Raw genomic sequence first — 18,664 nt, 5'->3', positions numbered from 1 at the left:
TGCTCAGAGAAGCCTTCCATTGACCTCCTTCTCAGGCACACAGCACCCTGGACTTTCCTTCCTAACATTGATACCCATATGGAGTTATTTAATGACCACCTGTCTCCACCACTAGACCGTGAGTCCTCCCAAGGCTGGGATTTTTGTCTGCTTTGTTCCCAGCCAAATCCCTGGTGCCTAGAACAGTGCCTGGCAGTCAGTAGATGCTCAGTAAGTATCTATCAAATTGGATGCATGGATTGAATGGAACGAATGTCTCTGTCTCCTGGTTCCCTGTCCAGTGCTCTGCGCTCTTCTACACCCCTGGTGGTGATGACAGGCAAGGTCCTTAAACTTCCTATATGCAAACAATGTAGGCTGAATGCAAGGAGTCTAGAGTCGGACCACATGGCTTTGAATCTCAAATCTGACACCTCCCAGCTGTGTGACCTTGGGCAGGGCACTTCCCCTCTCTGAGCCTTAATTTCCTCACTTGTAAAATGCAGTGAAGGAGTCCATGAGCAAATGCATGTAATTACTAATTATGACAACAGTAAACATTAACCATTTTCTCTAAGCATCTCTGGTGAATTTAATTCAACCCTCGAAATAATTTAATGAGGTGGGTTTTAAAAAAGATTACCCTCCCAATAAAAAAAAATTAGAAAAAAAAAAGATTACCCTCTTTTACAGATGGGGAAACTGAGGCACCAAGAATGTAAGTTATTCACCCAAGGCCACAAATGATGAAAGAGCTGGGATATGAACTCAGGTACCCCACTTCCAAAGTCACACACACAACCAATGCACTACAGCTATTCCTTGATACCCAAGTGCCTCTTTGGGAACATGTCATGGGAGTCTGACAAGCCCATCTGTGTGCACATCTCTGAAAGTGTGCATTGCTGCATACTCTTTCTGTGTGTCTCTCCCTGTGGAACACAGCTGCCTGTGGACCCTGGGCGGAGGTCTGGCTGTGAGAGTGGTATTTGGGGTGCCTGCACTTGTGTGCACATATCTGTGGGTGCACCACCCCCCCATGCAAGCTTCCCTGGGTGCAAATGTAGGTCTATCCGGGAGAATACAAGAAGCACTGAGGATAGGATTCGGAGTGAACCCGGAAGGCATTTCTGGGGCATTCAAAAATATGATGGTGACTGCAACATGTATACATAGGCATGAGTTGGGCGGATTATCTAATTAAAGGGAGGGCCTAGGGGACTCGTCTTAAAGTATTTGCAGAAGAAGCAGCAATTTTTTACTTGGAGATTATATTTATATGGGTGTCACTGAGAGGCAGGGGGCAGCACTGAGGAAGACTGGGGGTGGTGAGGGGGCTCCAAGTCACCTCTACGGGCTGCCACTGAGACCAGGTAGCTCTGGATCTTCTTCAAGGGATTTAACCTCTGTGGGCCTCAGTTGTCTCTTCTGTGAAATGGGAATAACATAATTGCCCCCATCTCAGGGGGCCAGAGTGAAGATTAACTCAGAGAATGCTTTCAAAGCACTTAGCGCAGTGCCCAGATCACAGTGGCAATTGTCATTCACTGCTATTACTATACCGGTAAAGGTATATTTGCTGCTTTTAAAAAATACTCATTAAGCACCTACTTGGTGTCAATGCTCTCCCTCTATATTGACTGGTTTTTCAAACCTCTGGGTCCCTTACGAAACAGGTTTATTGTCTATATCTTGTTGATGAGGAAACGAACTCATAGCAAAGAGTGCAAGGACACAGAGGCAGTGGCTGGCGCTCAGCAGATGCTCAGCAAGTATCTGAGAATCTACTCAGGAGCCGGCCCAGGAAGGACTGAAATCCAGGTCCTTGCTTCTACCTCCACATCGGGCTGAGACTCAGGACCGCTGATTCTGAGGCTCTGCCTCCCCCCGCCCACCACCATCCCTCAGAGTTCCTCGGCTGGGAGGACTGGAAGTCCTGGGTCCTGCGGAGAAGGGGGCTGGGGAGTCGGGACTCCTGGGTCCCCAAGGGAGGAGGGAGTAGGAGGGGTGGATTCCTGGATCTGAGAATGGAGGGAGTTGGCAGCTCAGTACCCTGGGTCCTGGGGAAAGAGATGACTGGGGCCCCGGACTTCTCTGAGAGAGGAGGGGCTGAGGTCCAGGACCCTTGGATCCTGGGGGAGCAGAGGGTCATGATCTCAGATCTCTGCATCCACGTCTGTGGAAGAGCGCTGCGTCTCAGACGCCTCGGTCTCGGGAAATCTCCCTTCTTCCTCGCTGCGGCCGCGCTATTTGGGCTTTGAAGCCTCAGGTTCCGAGGGGAAGAAGGAGGGGGTGCAGGGGGAGGAGCCGCGGACCTGCGACAGGGGCGGGGGGAGGAGCCGAGCTGGCACCTCGGCCGGCGCGCGGGGCTGCGGCGGCGGCGGCGGCGGCGGCGGCGGCGGCGGCAGCTCCGGGTGAGTCTGCTCCTCCCCCTACCCCTGCCACAGCCCCCGCCCCAGGCCCATCCCGGGGGGCGGCCACGGCGCGTGGGGGCGGGGGTCGGTGCAGAGGTGCGCGGATCTCCCGCCCGGGAGTGGGAGTGCTGCAGCGTTTGCTGGTCGCCCCGGGGGAGGGGGCACGTGGCCCTGGAAGGGGGGGTCCCGAAACACCTAGGTGTACCCCAACCTCGCCCACCGATCCCCCGAGCGTGGGGATGGTTTACCCACTCCATGGCCCCTAAGGACTTAGGACTCCGCGGCTTCTCGAGGTCCCAGACATTATTCCTCTCCCCTGCAGCGCCTTGGGACCCCGGCATCTCATAACCCCCCCACCTCCAAAAAAATTCCCATCTTCTCCGCAGCCGGGAGAGGTATTAAGGACTTCAATTCCCATCAGTCCCTGCAGAGCCTGGTCTATGAAGCCGCAGCAACGCGAGCGCAAGGCCTGCAGGGAATTGTAGTCTTTAAGGCCCCCCCCACCTCCCCGGAGCTGGGGACCCGGAGGTGGGAAGGGGTGGCTGGACGTCTCGGGGGTCGCCTGGGGTCGAGCGTCTGGCCCGAGTAGGACAAGATGTGAGTCTCGGACTGAGCTTTTTCTCACGACCACGACCCCCAGATCCAGCACCCCCTCCCACCACCTGGCTCGTAGGGACAGGCCCGCAGCCCCGTGTCCACCCTACAACCCCCATGGGCTACCGCCAGCCGCCGCCTCGGCTGCCATCCAGGACACAGCAGGGATAAGCGCAGGTGAGTCTGATATGCCTGTCTCGGAGTCCTGGCCTTCTGCAGCACCCCAGGACACCTATCCCTCTGTGAGCCCTATCTGTCTGTCCTTAATTTCCCCAGCGCCCTCCTTCCAGCCCATCTCTGATGTCTAGTTCCAAACCATGTGTCGCTAATTCCCCTTCTCCCCACAGCCACCTATTTCTCCTGGTCCCCTCTCTTTTATGCTCCCCCCTACCAATCCAACCTTCCTTCTGCACCCATGTCTGTCTGCCCGGTCCTTCTCTGTATCCTTTTGTCCATCTGTGATCTCTGGCCATGATTTTTCTGTCCTTTATTTCTGCACCCCATCCATCCTCTTGTCCGCTGCTTGTCTCTCAAAGATATTTCTGTCCATGCTCTTTCCTGGCACTTATCACTGCCCCTCTGTCCACCCATCTCTCACACTCCCATGAATTACACACCAGCTTATTCTTCATGGTTTGTCCATCCCACGTCTCAATCCTTAACTTTCCCTCTGTCTGTTCATCCGTCCCTCTCTTCTGGGCCCCAGTCTGCCCTTCCCATTATCTCTGTCTCCCCTCCCCTTATCTCTCCCTCTCTCAACTTGGTCCTTATCTCTGCATCTTTCATCTCCATCCCTCCCCAGCCAGCACCACACATAACCATCTCTTATCTTTCTACCCCTATCCATCTCTCTCTCACCTCCCCTCTCTCCCTGTCTACACCTTCCTGTTCCCTGGACCTACCAAGCCCTTTCCCACCCTGGGCCATGGCTCACGCTGTTCCTGCTGCTTTGAATGCTTTTCCTCACTCCAGCCCCACTGCCCCCTGCCCATGGCTGGCTCCAACTCATCCTTCAGATTTCAGAGAGCTCCCCCAACTGCCCACCTCCAGGTGCCCTTGTGACACATCCTCCAACTATTTCTTTTAGAGCACTTCTCACAGTCTGAGGGCTATGTGTTTATGTGTGCCTGTTTGTTTATGTGTGTTTGTTGATTTGTTTGCTCCTTGTCTCCTCTCATTGCATTGTGACACCAGGAAGCTGGAGACCGCGTGGGGTTTGTTCCCTGCTGGATCTGCAGCAGCTGGCACAGTGCCTCTCATGTAGTTGGTGCTCAGTGAATATTTGTTGAATGCACAAATGAGAAATGGCTGTTCCGTTGTCTCTCCCTCCCGAAATTCCGTCCCTGCATCTGTGCAACCCTAATCCTTGTCTCCTTGTCTGTCCACCCCTTTATTTATGCATCCTTAATCTCTGCCCCTTGACTGGCCTTCCCAGTCTCTTCCCCCTTGTCCATTTGCCCCTAATTTCTTTTTCCTTGTCCAATCCTCCCCTAATCTCCATCCCCTTGTCCATCCACCCCCAATCGCTGTCCCCTTGCCTATCCTTTTTCTGTCTCTTTCCGCCCTTTATCCACCCCTCTCCCCCATCCCATTCCCCATCTGCACCCTTGCCCGGCCCCTCCCAAGAACAGGACCCGCTGGCCACCATGTCAGGAGACTACGAGGATGACCTCTGCCGTCGGGCACTCATCCTGGTCTCGGACCTCTGTGCGCGGGTCCGAGATGCCGACACCAGTGACAGGTGCCAAGAGTTCAACGACCTGCGAATCAGAGGCTACCCCCGGGGCCCCGACGCAGGTCAGCATCCCCAGCCGTCTTGGCCAGCCCCCTGCTTCCACTATAGCCAGGAGTTTTAGAGATTCACAACAGCCCTGCTCAGCTTTCCGTTCCTTATGGGGCCAGACCCTCTTACAGTCTTGCCTCCATCCTGCCTGTTGCTGGTCCCCCAAACCTCTGATCTAAGAAGAAGGAGCTCTGTGGTCCATCTGACCTGTGGGCCTGCTGTCCACCCTCCCTCGCCACCACTCCACTGCTGCCATACATCCCCTTCAGGTATCTTTGTGCATTTCACATAGTGCTTAGAAGCTCAGGCTCTTCAGTCAGTCTGTCTGACTTGTCTGGGTTCAAATCCCACCTCCCCCACTTACGAAATGAATGGCTTCTTCTGTGCCTCGATTTCCTCATCTGGAAAATGGGGATCATAAAAGTGACGACTTCATGGGGCATCTGAGAGACTCAAATGATAGAACACACGTGAAGTGCTGAGAACAAGCTGGGCGCACAGTGGTCATTCAATATATGTTGGAATACACTTACTGAGCACCAGCTGTGTACCAGACAGTATACAAGATCCACTACCCTTTGTGGTACATATAATCCCTATTTTCTCTTTTTTTTTTAATTTTATTTTTTAATTGAAGTATAGTTGGTTTACAGTGATTCAGCAAACTGATTCATATATATTCTTTTTCAGATTCTTTCCCATTATAGGTTATCACAAAATACTAAATAGTTATAATCCTTATTTTCAATGGGGGAAACTGAGGCTCAGAAGGTGGAGTGATTGGCTCCAGGTAACCCAGCTGGGAATCAGCAGGGCTCTGAGAGCTACGGAATATCATGAGTGCCCTCGTCCAGATGAAGAACCTTCAGGAAGCATGAGCTGGGAGGTTACAATGACAGTCACACATGCTGAGTGCCGGGGCAGGGCTCAGCATGTCGAGTGCAGGAGGTCCACAGAACAGTGATGAGGAATGAGGCCCAGAGAGCTGAAGCAGCTCGCTCAGAATCTCATAGCCCGTATACAGGAGAGCCAGATTTTTGACCCCAGGAAGTCTAGTACACTACTGCAATTATGGGGGGCGGGGAATCCCAAGACCACCCTCAGGTTCAATGATTTCTAGGACTCACAAAACTCAGAAAAGCTGTTATCCTCATGGCTACATTTCATGACAGCAAAAGGAAGGAGATTAAAATCAGCAAAGGGAAAGGAGGCACAAGGTAAGGTGCAGGAGAGACCAGCCATGAGCCTCCAGTTGTCCTGTCCTGATGGAGTCATGCAGACAGCGCTTAACTCTCCCAGCAACAATGTGTGACAACATGCACAGAGTAGGGCCCACTAGGGGAGCTCACCAGAGCCTCGGTGTCCAGGGTTTTCACTGGGCCTCTGTCATGCAGACAGGGCTGACTGTCCGTGTGGCTGAACTTGGTCTTAGCCCCTCCGAAGGTCAAGCTGATAACACGTGGCCCAAAGACCCCACCATCCATCACATTGTTACACAGACTATCTGATGTGGCCCAAGTTTCTCAGATAAATAAAAATGCTCAGGCAGGACCTTCCAAGGGCTTAGAGGTTCACCCCCAGGAGCTGATCAAGGGCCAAATGTTTCGTTGGGCAAGGTTAATATTTTACTGCACAACTACACTGCCTTGCCCAACCCAAATGGCTCCCCAGTCCAGGCAGACAGGAATGAGAAATCTGCCGGACTTTGGAGGATTGATGTTTTGACCTGGAGAGGGTCCGGGTCAGGCTGACAGTGGGGGAAAGCATCTCTTCAATTCTTCTCCCCCCTTCTCTTCCAAAATGGCCCCCTTTTCTCAACTCTTTCCATGTTCAGGAGGCCAGAAAGTCCTTGCTCCGGTTTCTAACAGGCCCCCAGAACTCTAAGTAGATGTCGGTCACTTCTAAAGGAACACCCTAAGGGGTTGGAGGTGGGGTAGGAAACTCAGAGTTCTACCACTGCCCGCCGTGTGGGCCTGCAGGGTCACGTCCTCTCTCTCAGAGACTCAGTTTCCTTATTTGTAAAATAGGATCCATCATCCTTAGGTTGCATAGGATCCTGAGGATTAACGCCATGGGCCACTGACTTAGATTCACTGGGCAACTCAGGACTAGAGGGCATCCCCTTGCCACCAAGAGCTCCCTGAGGTGACACAGCCCTTCCACCCAGCTGAGCTTGCTGCCAATGGTTTAGTCACCTGTTCCTCCCCCTGCCCCCCATAATCCATGGTCTGTACAGAGCAGGAATTTCCCCCGTGTCCCACCTCGCTGACACCCACAAGTCAACCCCAAATAGATTCACATTTCCTTGAAAAACCCCGCTCCTGGTACCAATTACTGAATGAACCAGAAACCTGCAGTTCAAGATCTGGGCTGTCCTTGGGTTTCTCTGAAAGGCATATCAGCACATAGTAGGCATTCAGAATATGTTAGCTGCGGTGGCGGTGGTGTTGGATACACGTGGCAGCAGCAATAAGATTTACTATTCTAACAAAAATTCATGTTTGAACTACCATTAATTGGGAAATACTGAGGTGTGGTAGCATAATGGTGAAGACGGTAAAGCCAGGCACCCAGACTCGAAGCCTGACTTCCCTGCTCCAGCTCTAGGACTCTGTGTCTTTGGTAACTTCGTGTCTCTTGGCCTCAGTTTCCTTTTGTGGAAAATAACAATGGGCGTAATAATGTTGCCAGCCTCCTAGCGTGCCTGTCAGGCATAAGAAAGCTAATGCCCATAAAGCACTTAGGTGTCCGGAACATAGTAACCTCTCAAGAAATGTTCGCCATTATCTTCCCCAGCTTGCTCTGCACACCATTTACTCCCTGCATTCCTTAAAAGCACCATGAGAGGCAGAACTGATTTTTCCCATTTGTCAAATGGGGACTGTCAGGCTCAGAGAGGTTAAGATATGTTCCCAAAGCCACACAGCAAGCTGGGATTTGAACCCTGACCTGCCTAACTATGCCATACAGTCTCCTTTCTCCTTGATCAACTCTTAGCATTTTAGGGAACCTTGGTCCTACCTCGGATCGTGTATTGCCTTACAGAGAGTCACTGTGGGCTAGCAATCAAGAGAATAAAAAGATTAAAATCCGAAGACAGACTGCCGGTTCACATCCCAGATCTGTCACTGACCACGTGTGCAGCCTTACACAAGTCACTCAACCTCGCAGGTTCCTCATCTTTCAAATGGTTAGATAGAAACACCGACCTTCAGTAGTCGTGGAGTTTATACTAAGTGTTATAGGTAGAGTGCTTAGGACGGTGAGTGGCAAGTACTAAAGGTTAGCTCTTGGGGACAGCAATGGGAGGATAAACTCTGACCCCGCCCTGACCCCTGACCTTTGTCCTCACTCTCTCCAGACATCTCCGTGAGCCTGCTGTCGGTCATCGTGACGTTCTGTGGCATTGTCCTTCTGGGTGTCTCCCTCTTCGTGTCCTGGAAGCTGTGCTGGGTGCCCTGGAGGGACAAGGGAGGCTCAGCGGTGGGCGGTGGCCCCCTGCGCAAAGACCTAGGCCCTGGGGTCGGGCTGGCAGGCCTGGTAGGCGGCGGTGGGCACCACCTGGGGGCTGGCCTGGGTGGCCATCCCCTGCTGGGGGGCCCACACCACCACGCCCACACTGCCCACCATCCGCCCTTCGCTGAGCTGCTGGAGCCGGGCAGCCTAGGGGGGTCGGACCCCCCAGAGCCCTCCTACTTGGACATGGACTCGTATCCAGAGGCCGCGGCTGCCGTAGTAGCCACTGGGGTCAAACCGAGCCAGACATCTCCTGAGCTGCCCTCTGAGGGCGGTGCAGGCTCTGGGCTGCTCCTGCTTCCCCCCAGTGGTGGGGGCTTGCCCAGTGCCCAGTCGCATCAGCAGGTCACAAGCCTGGCACCCACCACCAGGTGAGACAGGCTACTGGGCTGGGGGTCTGAACTTCTGGTCTGAACTCTGAACTTCTGGTCTTCTTATGTGTCTGAACTTCTGGTCTTCTTATGTGTCTCTTTCCCATCTATGGCTCTCACGAGTCCTGGGGAAGGAGGGAGCTTGGGGTGTGGATTCCTGAATCCTGGGGAAAGAGGGGGCTAGGGCTCCAGACTCCTGAGTTGGAGGGAGGAGGGGGCTAGAGGTCTAGGTTCTTGGATCCAGAGGAAGGAGGAGGCCAAGGACAGGACTCTGGGATCAGGAAGGTGGAAGAGAATGGAGATCAGACCCCTGAGTCCCTGAGGCACAAAGCAATTCATCTCTTTCTCCCTAAGCCTGGATTGGTGGTGGGACCTGCAGTTCATCCATCCATTATTCATCATTCTGTACATGTATACTGAGCACCTAATATGAGCTAGAGCTGAGCTGGGTGTTGGGAAAGAATAGAGGTGAGCATGGCAGACAGACCCTGCCCTCATGGCACTCACAATCCAGGGGAAGTGGGTCCCCAAATCAGCTGTCCCTATCCAGCCAGGCCAGGGCTGCAGTAAAGCAGCCTAGGGGACGTGGGCAGGACCAGATCACCCAGGGTCTTGAATGCTGGACTGAGGGCTTGGCACTTTGTCCTAGGGCACTGGCGAGCCACAGAGGGCTGTGAGCAGAGGAGGTCAGCTCTGGGTGTAGAAAGGCCTCTCTGGGGCCACACAGGGGACAGACTGGAGAGACAGATTGGATACCAAGAGTCCAGGCAGGAGAGAACAAGGCTGAACTGGGGATGGTGGAGGAGGAGACGAGGTAGAGAGAGTCAGGGGGCCGAGAGTCAGGGATGGAACTGGGGGCTGACAGCTGTGGGTAGAAGGGGGTGGGAGGAGGTAAGAACAGCACCCAGGGGTCTGGCCTGGTGATGGATTGGGTGAATGGTGGAGCCATCAGAGGATCTAGGAAGAGCAGCGGGTTTGAGGGAGACCCTGAGCTTATCTGGGTCTTGTTGAATGGGAGGGGTCTGGGGGAGCGTCCGGGGAAAACTGCCTCCCGGAAGGATTGTCTTGGGCCCCAGAGGTTCATAGGTGATTCTTGTCCAGGGGGCTGGCCAAGGGCTCATGGAAAATATAGTTTGAGGTCTCTGGGGAGGCCTTCCAGAGGTTGATGGATACACCAGTCTGAGTTCCTCCTTCCCCCATTATACAGATGAAGAAACTGAGGCCCAGAGGGTGTTAATGACCTCCTCAAAGTCACTCTGGGAGCAGGGAATGGCCCACTGATCAGTAGCTGAAGGCATCTCACCCAGCATCCCTTTCCATGGCTTGGTACCCTCCCACTTCCCCCAGCCTCATGCCTGCCTCTCAGCGCATCTGGGGCTGCCATGTCCAGTCATGACTGCCCATCACTAGGGGCCCGGGTGTGATGGTCCATGCAGGAGAGGATGGATGAGCAGGGACCACAGGGATGGGGAAATTCAGGAGATGGCAGGGAAAGGATTGGAGGGGAGAGAGGAGATGAGGATGGCCCCAGGTGTCTGACCTGCAAATCTAGGTGGATTCTGGGGAACTGGGAGAGGAAGTGGGCTTGGGAGGAGGCACTGAGCCCAGCAGGGAACACGAGGGGTATGTGGTGTCTGACGGGCAGCTGAGGCTGGGGGCTGAACCAGGCTGGAGCTCAGAAGACAGATTTAGCAGACATCAGGCTGCTGATGGTTGTGGAAACCTGGGGCACAGCTGAGCTTGTCCAGGGAAAGCGTGTGAGTGAGAAGGGGAGAAGATGGCAAAGATAGTTAAGGATGGAGCTTTGGGCTTCCAGAGTGTTCTACCAACACAGACAGCCAGAAAAGGAAGTTGAGAGAGAAAGAACAGCCCAGGGAGAGCGATGGTCAGGTGGGAGAGGATGAGGCTGGGACTAGGACGGGTTAGGGAGATTTGGAGAAGGGCAGGTGCAGGACCAGGGGGTCTGGGCTGTGTGAGGCCCCAGGGGTCCATAGAGAAGTTATTCTGGGTCACCCCTTGAGGTCAGAAGGAGGCTTCTAGAGGCTGGTGCAAGCCCAGGTCTGGGGTGGAGCTAGCTTAGAAAAGGGGATAGGTCACCCTCCTCACACAGATGGGGAAACTGCGGCTCAGAGAATTCAAGTGCCTTGCTCAAGGTCACAGTGGGCACAGGTGGGGATCTGTGGACACCTGGCTATGGGGTTTGGGGAGGAGGCAGGGAGCAGCCTCCCAGGTCTTCAGATGCAGCAAAGATCGGAGCCACTGACTTCATCTTGCCTTCCCCACCCCCGCAGGTACCCGGCCCTGCCCCGGCCCCTCACCCAGCAGACCCTGAGCCCCCAGCCGGATCCGGGCAGTGAGGAGCGGCCGCCCGCCCTACCCTTACCCTTACCAGGCGGTGAGGAAAAAGCCAAGCTCATCGGACAGATCAAGCCGGAGTTGTACCAGGGGAATGGACCCGGCGGCCGGCGGGGCGGCGGGGCCCCTGGTTCCGGAGAGGCCGGCGCGGGGGCGCCCTGCGGCCGCATCAGCTTCGCCCTGAGGTACCTCTACGGCTCCGACCAGCTGGTGGTGCGGATCCTGCAGGCCTTGGACCTCCCGGCCAAGGACTCCAATGGCTTCTCAGACCCCTACGTCAAGATGTACCTGCTGCCTGACCGCAAGAAAAAGTTTCAGACCAAGGTCCGGAGCGGTGGGCTGGACATCCGGGTCCCAGGGAGGAGGGGCCGGGGGCCTAGACCCCTGGATCTGAGGGAGGAGGGGTTGGGGGCGGGGACTCCTGGGTCTGAGGGAGGAGGGGCCGGGGGCGGGGACTCCTGGGTCTGAGGGAGGAGGGGCCGGGGGCGGGGACTCCTGGGTCTGAGGGAGGAGGGGCCGGGGGCCTGGAGCCCTGGGTCTGAGGGGGGAGGGGTTGGGGGCGGGGACTCCTGGGTCTGAGGGGGGAGGGGCCGGGGGCCTGGATCCTGGGTCTGAGGGGGGAGGGGTTGGGGGCGGGGACTCCTGGGTCTGAGGGGGGAGGGGCCGGGGGCCTGGATCCTGGGTCTGAGGGGGGAGGGGTTGGGGGCGGGGACTCCTGGGTCTGAGGGGGGAGGGGCCGGGGGCCTGGATCCTGGGTCTGAGGGGGGAGGGGTTGGGGGCGGGGACTCCTGGGTCTGAGGGAGGAGGGGCTGGGGGCCTGGACTCCTGGGTCTGAGGGAGGAGGGGTTGGGGGCGGGGACTCCTGGGTCTGAGGGAGGAGGGGTTGGGGGCGGGGACTCCTGGGTCTGAGGGAGGAGGGGCTGGTGGTCCAGATTCCTGGGTCTGACGAAGGAGAGGGCAGGGGTCCGGACTTCTGGGTCCCGGGCAGGAGGGGCTGGTGGGCATGGTGTCTGTCTCCCTTCCTCGCCCACCCCCTCTAGGTACACAGGAAGACCCTGAACCCCGTGTTCAACGAGACATTTCAGTTCTCCGTGCCCCTGGCTGAGCTGGCCCAGCGCAAACTGCACTTCAGCGTCTATGACTTTGACCGCTTCTCCCGGCACGACCTCATCGGCCAGGTGGTTCTGGACAACCTCCTGGAGCTGGCTGAGCAGCCCCCCGACCGCCCGCTCTGGAGGGACATCGTGGAGGGTGGCTCGGTCAGTGGCTCCTGCATCCCCCACCCCGGGGGACCTGGGACCCCTCAGTTTGCCATCTCCTTGCCCTCCACTTGATAACCTCGTAACTCCTTGATCCTGGAGTTTTCTTTTCAGCTTTATTTTGTTGTAGAATATTGCAAACGTACAAGCAAGAATAGAGACTGATATAATGGACCCCAATTCCCCATCCGCACTTTGTCAAATATTAATATCATAACTGGGCCCCAGATTTCCCAACTTCTGACACCACCACCTCACCCCCCCCCCACCCCGTTGACATCTGATGGTGACCATTGAGAAAATTATAATAGACGCCCATGTACCCACCGGCCAGCTTTATCAAACTTCCATGCCATGACCCCATGACGTCTGCCCTCTGGCCCTAGATTCCTGACCCTCCAACTTCCCAAGCCCAAAGTTCTTGGCTTTTGTTTTCCCAACTTCCTTCCCCTCACAACCTCCCAATTTTCCAATTCCCAGACTTCCTGAACTCCCCCAACCTCTCTGATCTCTGGACATTTTGTTTCAAACCCCTGACTTTAAGATTCTCTAATATAATCTAATCCTCTGTCTCTTCATGGTCTCCACTAGAATCCTGATAGCCTGATGCCCCAGGCCTCGGACATACTGGGATCCCCAATATCCTGACATCTCCCCAGTTCCCCCAACACCCGCCATGGGCCCCTTCCTCATTTCTTACAACCTCATTCTCCTGTACATCCAATCCTTCCCAAAACCCCGCTCCTAGGTCTTCGTTGGGTGTCCTGACCCCTTCCTCGCACCAAACTTCACACCCTCCCAACTCCTCAGCCCTCTCAGTTCCAGTCTGTGGGTTTCCCAACATTCCAGCTCTCTGCCAATCTGGGGTAGCTGTGTGTGTCAGGGGTGGGTGAGCCCTGTCTTCATATCACGAGAGGGCTGGGTTTGCCCACCTGATGGCCCTACTCAAGGTCCTTCCCTTCTCTGAGCCTCAGTTTCCCCATATGTACAATGACACGGTTGAACCAGATGCCCATGGTTCTTCCTAAAGTACCCTTCACTGGACTCTCCAGAGCCTGCTTGCTCAGTCCCCCAAGCCCAGCCTCTGAGAACCACGTGCCTAGTTGTAGGGTTCTGATCCCCAGGACCCACATCTGTCCCACCAACCGCCGCTCCCTGTCATTCCCCGAGGCAGCCCCACCCGAAGGCACCCTCCTGCATCCGTTTTTGTCTCCTTTGGTCACCTCTCGTTTTCTCTCCCCCTCCTGATCACTCCAGGTATCGCTCATTCTTTCATTTACTCATGCATTCCTTCAACAACTGTTTTTTTTCAGGATCAAGACCCGGGGACCCCAGACAGTCCTCAGGAGCTGTGGGTCTAGGTTGTCACACAGTTTGCTGTCAGGGGTCAGCACTATGGGGACACACAGGGGGAGAATCTGCTCAGGGCTGCAGGGAAACTGGGAGCTTGTGGGAAGAGGTGACAGCTAAGCCGAGGCTTGTTGGCTGAGAGGAGATGGGGAGGAAGGGTATTTTAAGCCAAGGAAACAGCCTGGGCAAAGCCTCAGGGGACTGAGTAGGGAGTCTAGGGACCTGGGCTCCTATCAGTGTGGGTGGGAGGCGAGGGGCCGAGATGAGGCTGAAGGATGGGGCAGGCGGGTCATAGGTCCCCTAGCTCTGGCCACTGTTCCAGGTCCATCTGTGTGTGTCACAGCGGAGGGTCTGCCTTCCTTGTAACCTCTGTCTGGTTCTTAGCTGTCTCCTGCCTTAAGACTGACCTCTCTGTGTCTTTTCTCTGCCCCACTCTCTCTGGATCTCTGTCCCTTTCTCGATGTAGGTCTCTGCCTCTGTTTCTCTCTCTCTCTGGGTCTTTTCCCCTCCCCTCTCATTCTGGGTCTCTGTCACTCTCTCTGGGTCTCCATACCCCCCCCCCAAGTCTCTGTCCCCCTCTCTGGATCTCTAGTCCTGCCCCTTGGGGACTCTGTCCCCTCCCAGGCCTCGGTGCTCCCTCTGAGTCTATGCCCCTCTTCCTCCTACCCACCCCTTCTGTGCTCCCCTCTCTGGGGCTCTACCACCCCTCTCTCCTCTGGGTCTTTCTGACTTTAGAACTCTGTGGGTCTGTCTTTCTGACTATATCTCTCAGAGTTTGCATCTCTGTCTCAGTCTATTTCTCACCGTGTTCTTCTCTCTCTCTCTCCCTCTTTCTGTCCCTCTCCTGCTCTCTCCCCCCACCCATGCCTCTTCCAGTCTTCCCTGCAGAACAAATAGGATTTGACGGTGGCAGGCAGCTGTGGCCGAGGAGTTACCAGGTTTGGCCCGAAGTCAGATTGTTAAGTAGATCGGAAACCTGAGCCCTGGAGATGTGGGAGGAGAGCTGGAGTCTGGGGATGGGAGAGAAAGTCAGGGAGAGACAGTGGGAGGCTGAGGCAGGGCATCGCTGACCCTCTTTCCCCAACTGCAGGAAAAGGCGGATCTTGGGGAGCTCAATTTCTCACTGTGCTACCTCCCCACGGCCGGGCGCCTCACCGTGACCATCATCAAAGCCTCTAACCTCAAAGCAATGGACCTCACCGGCTTCTCAGGTGGGTTCCGGGAAGGCGCTGGCATCTGAAGGGGGGTGGGGCTGGGACTCCTGGGTCTGAGGGAGGAGGGGGCTGGGGACCTGGATCCTGGGTCTGAGGGAGGAGGGGCTGGGGGGCCTGGATCCTGGGTCTGAGGGAGGAGGGGCCGGGGGTCTGGATCCTGGGTCTGAGGGAGGAGGGGTTGAGGGCGGGGACTCCTGGGTCTGAGGGAGGAGGGGTTGGGGGCCTGGACTCCTGGGTCTGAGGGAGGAGGGGGCTGGGGGCCTGGAACCCTGGGTCTGAGGGGGGAGGGGCTGGGGGCCTGGACCCCTGGGTCTGAGGGAGGAGGGGTTGGGGGCCTGGAACCCTGGGTCTGAGGGAGGAGGGGCTGGGGGGAAAAAGGCTGCAGATCCAGACCCTTGGGTCTGGGAGAAGAGGGGTCTGGGGTCCGCAGTCGGGTCTGAGGAAGTCGAGGTTCAGTGCTCTCCACAACCGCCCCCAGACCCCTACGTGAAGGCCTCTCTGATCAGCGAGGGGCGGCGTCTGAAGAAGCGGAAAACCTCGATCAAGAAGAACACGCTGAACCCCACGTACAACGAGGCGCTTGTGTTCGACGTGGCCCCCGAGAGCGTGGAGAACGTGGGGCTCAGCATCGCGGTGGTGGATTATGATTGGTGAGGGCTGGGGGAGGGGGTGAGGGGCAGGGCGAGAGCAGGGGGCGGGGCCGGGCCCGCCTCCCTCCCTCTCAGGTGCTCACCGACCCCCCACCCCTGACCCCCAGCATCGGACACAACGAGGTGATCGGCGTGTGCCGCGTGGGTCCCGACGCCGCCGACCCCCATGGCCGCGAGCACTGGGCCGAGATGCTGGCCAACCCGCGCAAGCCCGTGGAGCGCTGGCACCCGCTGGTGGAGGTGCGTGGGCGCCACCCGAGGCCCCTCCCCCCGCCGGTCGCCCCCTCACTCACGCAGCGCGTCACGCCTCTGTGGGCTGCGGAGTCAGCCTAGGTTCCAATCCGCGCTCTACCATCTCCAGCTGTGTGATTTAGAGCAAGTTACTTGAACTCTCTGTGCCTCAATTTCCTCTGTTGGGAAATGGGACGATTAATAGCACCTATTGTTAGGATAGATGCGAAGATTCAGTGAGTTAATGCAGGACTAAGTGTCTGCCTCTTAGTAAGGGCTCAGTAAATAGCTACTGTTATTATTATTACCCATGGTGCTAAGTCCCAAACGAAAGGAAAACACTAGGTGATAAAATAGAGCGGGGGTTTTCTTTATTTGTTATTTAAAGCAGGCTGTGAAAATTGGTGGATTGTGGTTTACTGGGTAGGGATCAACAATTTTTCCTTTGAAATGAATAAGAAAATAAAGTTGAAATAGAACAGAACAGACATTTTCACAGGGCAGCAAACCAAGGATCATAGTATTAATTTATTTTTCTCTCTGTCAGATTCCAAACGTTTTGGAATCTGGGAGGTAGAGGGAATCTGGATGGGGGATGGAGGATGCCCTTTAGATTAGGGGGTCATGGAGGGCTTCTTGGAGGAGGTGACATTTGAGCAGAGGCCTGGAGGTTGAAAAGGAATGGGCTCAGGTGAAGAAGATTGTAGGGAGAGGGCAAGGCTGCCCGTTCCTCGGAATCATCGAGGAGGCTAGTGTCAGCGGTGAGCCTGGAGCAGACGAAGAAGGGGTGCGAGCAGATCCCAAGAGGCCTTGTGGGTCATGCAAGAACCAGCCTGACAATTTTTAAATTAAAAATTTAAGATCACTTAAGATCATTACTTGGTCAAGAGAAATTTTCAAACGTGGTTCTCTCATTTGAAACCAAGAAAAGCAAAGAAGTAGATTTTGAAACTATTGATGAATTTGCTGTCACTAAAGCCAAGAAAGTAAAATTATACTAAATTATTTGTAGGGTATAAATTAAACATTTAAACTTAAGACAATGTGAATTTCAATACACTTACTCTTCTTTTTTTTTCAACATTTTCTCAATTATTTTAATATGCCAGGAAAAAAATTTTTAAATACAGAAAAATCAGGTGCATATTTCTCCTTTCGTCTCCAGTTTTTGAGCCCAGGAACTGACCCTTATTTACAATTTAAATAAATTTTCATTTTAAATAAATAAAATAAATTTTAAATAAAACAAGTTTCATTTAAAATTTATTTAAAATGGCACAGGACTGGCTTTTATTTAAAATTTATATTTTGCTCATCATGGATTTTTCTTTGCATTAATTTTGATTTTTTTTTAAATTGCATTACAATAGCATTTATCTTGATTGCTGAGTTTGGATGCACCTTAAATTTTACACTAGGAGTCAGTTCCTCACTTGGAATTGACTAGTCTGGCCCTGCTTTGGACTTTTTTCCTGGGTTGAGGGGGCGGGGGGATTTAAAGGACTGAGCACAGAACTCAGATGTGAGTTTTGAAAAGACTGTGATTCTACTTGGATAAACAGATGGCAGCTTCTCCGTCCTTCTGTCACTCGCTCTTCTAATTCACTCACTCATTTATTCACAAACTTCTCTGGAAGCTCCTGTGTGCCCTGCTCGTGCTCCTCAGCAGAGAGGAGCTGAACGCTGGCAGAGTCTGGCCGTGACCTTGACTTTCAGCCAGTAGTGTTATGTGGCCCCACGGCATCTTTCTACTCCCAGAGCTGACCCTGCCCCTTCTCTGCTCAGCCCTCCCATGGCTCCACGGCAACCCCAGGACTAGGTCTCAGCTCCTCCGAGGCCCTGCAGGGTCTTCCCCCTCACCCCAGTATCCTCATCTCTCCTCACATTTCCACTGACTGCTTCCTTGTGTCTCAGTTTCTGCATCTGTAGAATGGGACTGTTGTACCGCTTGTCCCATCACTTCAGAGCCAGGCAAAAAAGAGAACTGTAAGTGATGAAAACAGGGAATCCCTGGCAGTCCAGTGGTTAGGACTTGCGCTTTCACTACCGAGGGCGAGGGTTCAAGCCATGGTTGGGGAAGTAAGATCCCACAAGCTGCGCATCGCAACCAAAAAAAAAAAGATGAAAACAGGTTTGATGTCTTATTACATTGATTATTAGCAACTGTTTTGTCTCTGTCCCCCACTCCTGAGCCTTCTGGATTTCCCCTTTCAGGAAAAGACTTTGACCAGCTTCACAAAAGGCAGCAAAGGATTGTCAGAGAAAGAGAACTCAGAGTGAGGGGTAAGGAACCCAGACCGGGGGTGGGAGGGGCTGGACTCCTGGGTCTGAGGATGGAGAGACATGGGACCGGGATTTCTGGGTCCCTGGGATAGTGACGGAACTACAGCAGGTCATGGGCCCGCTCTCTGCCATCACTGATGTTTCCGTCCTGCAGGTCTGGCCTAAGCTCAGGATCGGACCAGGCCCCCTCAGGACCCCATCCCTTCCTGCCCGGACTGTGAATTCATCTCCTCGAAGCCATAACGTCCGAGCCACGTGGTGCGGGGCAGCCCTGGGCCTGCCCATCCTTCTACCCCTGGAGGCGTGGGGATGGAAGGCAGGCGGGCCCAGCTCCCTGTTTCAGGGTGGGGGGCATTCAGTCTCCACTGTGTCCGTCCTCCCTTCCCCGGGGCTCCCCATCCAGGCGAGGGGCCGTGCATGTCTGGGGGACCCCTACCCCTCCCCAAACCTCTGTCGGTCTGTGTGTCTCTTTGCTGTTTGTACAAGACTTGGTGTCCTAACCCTTGTTCTCACCGTGAATGTCAACAGACCAATCCTCCGTGTTCCCCTAGACACATGCACACCTGTGTCTACCCTATCTGTTCACCACATCCCCCGTCTGGCCAATCCCCCCACTGCTGCTGCTATCAATGCCAGAATAAACACATACCGTGGGTCTCACTCCA

The 18,664-nt window shown here is 54.8% G+C and overlaps 2 protein-coding genes across 4 annotated transcripts in view; one reads left to right on the top strand and one right to left on the bottom strand.

The window, feature by feature from the left end:
• C19H19orf81 (chromosome 19 C19orf81 homolog) overlaps positions 1 to 11,132 on the bottom strand; it is a 23,819-nt gene extending 12,687 nt beyond the window's left edge. The window contains exons 1-2 of the mRNA XM_057533650.1: positions 11,047 to 11,132; positions 8,111 to 8,228 (exon numbers count right to left, since the gene is read on the bottom strand). Coding sequence (XP_057389633.1) covers positions 8,111 to 8,177 — 67 coding nt within the window. The 5' untranslated portion in view covers positions 8,178 to 8,228; positions 11,047 to 11,132. The remainder of the gene's footprint in view (positions 1 to 8,110; positions 8,229 to 11,046) is intronic.
• On the top strand, positions 2,351 to 18,664 carry SYT3 (synaptotagmin 3). 3 transcript variants are annotated; one of them, XM_057533538.1, is made up of 11 exons: positions 2,351 to 2,393; positions 3,034 to 3,164; positions 4,619 to 4,784; positions 8,132 to 8,657; positions 10,949 to 11,336; positions 12,053 to 12,271; positions 14,712 to 14,832; positions 15,314 to 15,485; positions 15,593 to 15,725; positions 17,931 to 17,999; positions 18,154 to 18,664. In XM_057533538.1, exons 3-10 carry the CDS (start codon positions 4,634 to 4,636, stop codon positions 17,994 to 17,996), a joined length of 1,776 nt encoding a protein of 591 aa, XP_057389521.1. In that variant the 5' UTR covers positions 2,351 to 2,393; positions 3,034 to 3,164; positions 4,619 to 4,633; the 3' UTR covers positions 17,997 to 17,999; positions 18,154 to 18,664. The 3 variants fall into 3 exon arrangements, with proteins under 3 accessions (XP_057389521.1, XP_057389523.1, XP_057389522.1); XM_057533540.1 differs by having other exon boundaries at positions 2,357 to 2,393; positions 4,614 to 4,784; XM_057533539.1 differs by lacking the exon at positions 2,351 to 2,393 and having other exon boundaries at positions 2,945 to 3,164.

This window comes from Balaenoptera acutorostrata, chromosome 19 (assembly GCF_949987535.1).
Source record: "Balaenoptera acutorostrata chromosome 19, mBalAcu1.1, whole genome shotgun sequence".
NCBI lineage: Eukaryota > Metazoa > Chordata > Mammalia > Artiodactyla > Balaenopteridae > Balaenoptera > Balaenoptera acutorostrata.
Note: the sequence above shows the minus strand (reverse complement) of the source record. Positions and strands in the feature narration are given on the sequence as shown.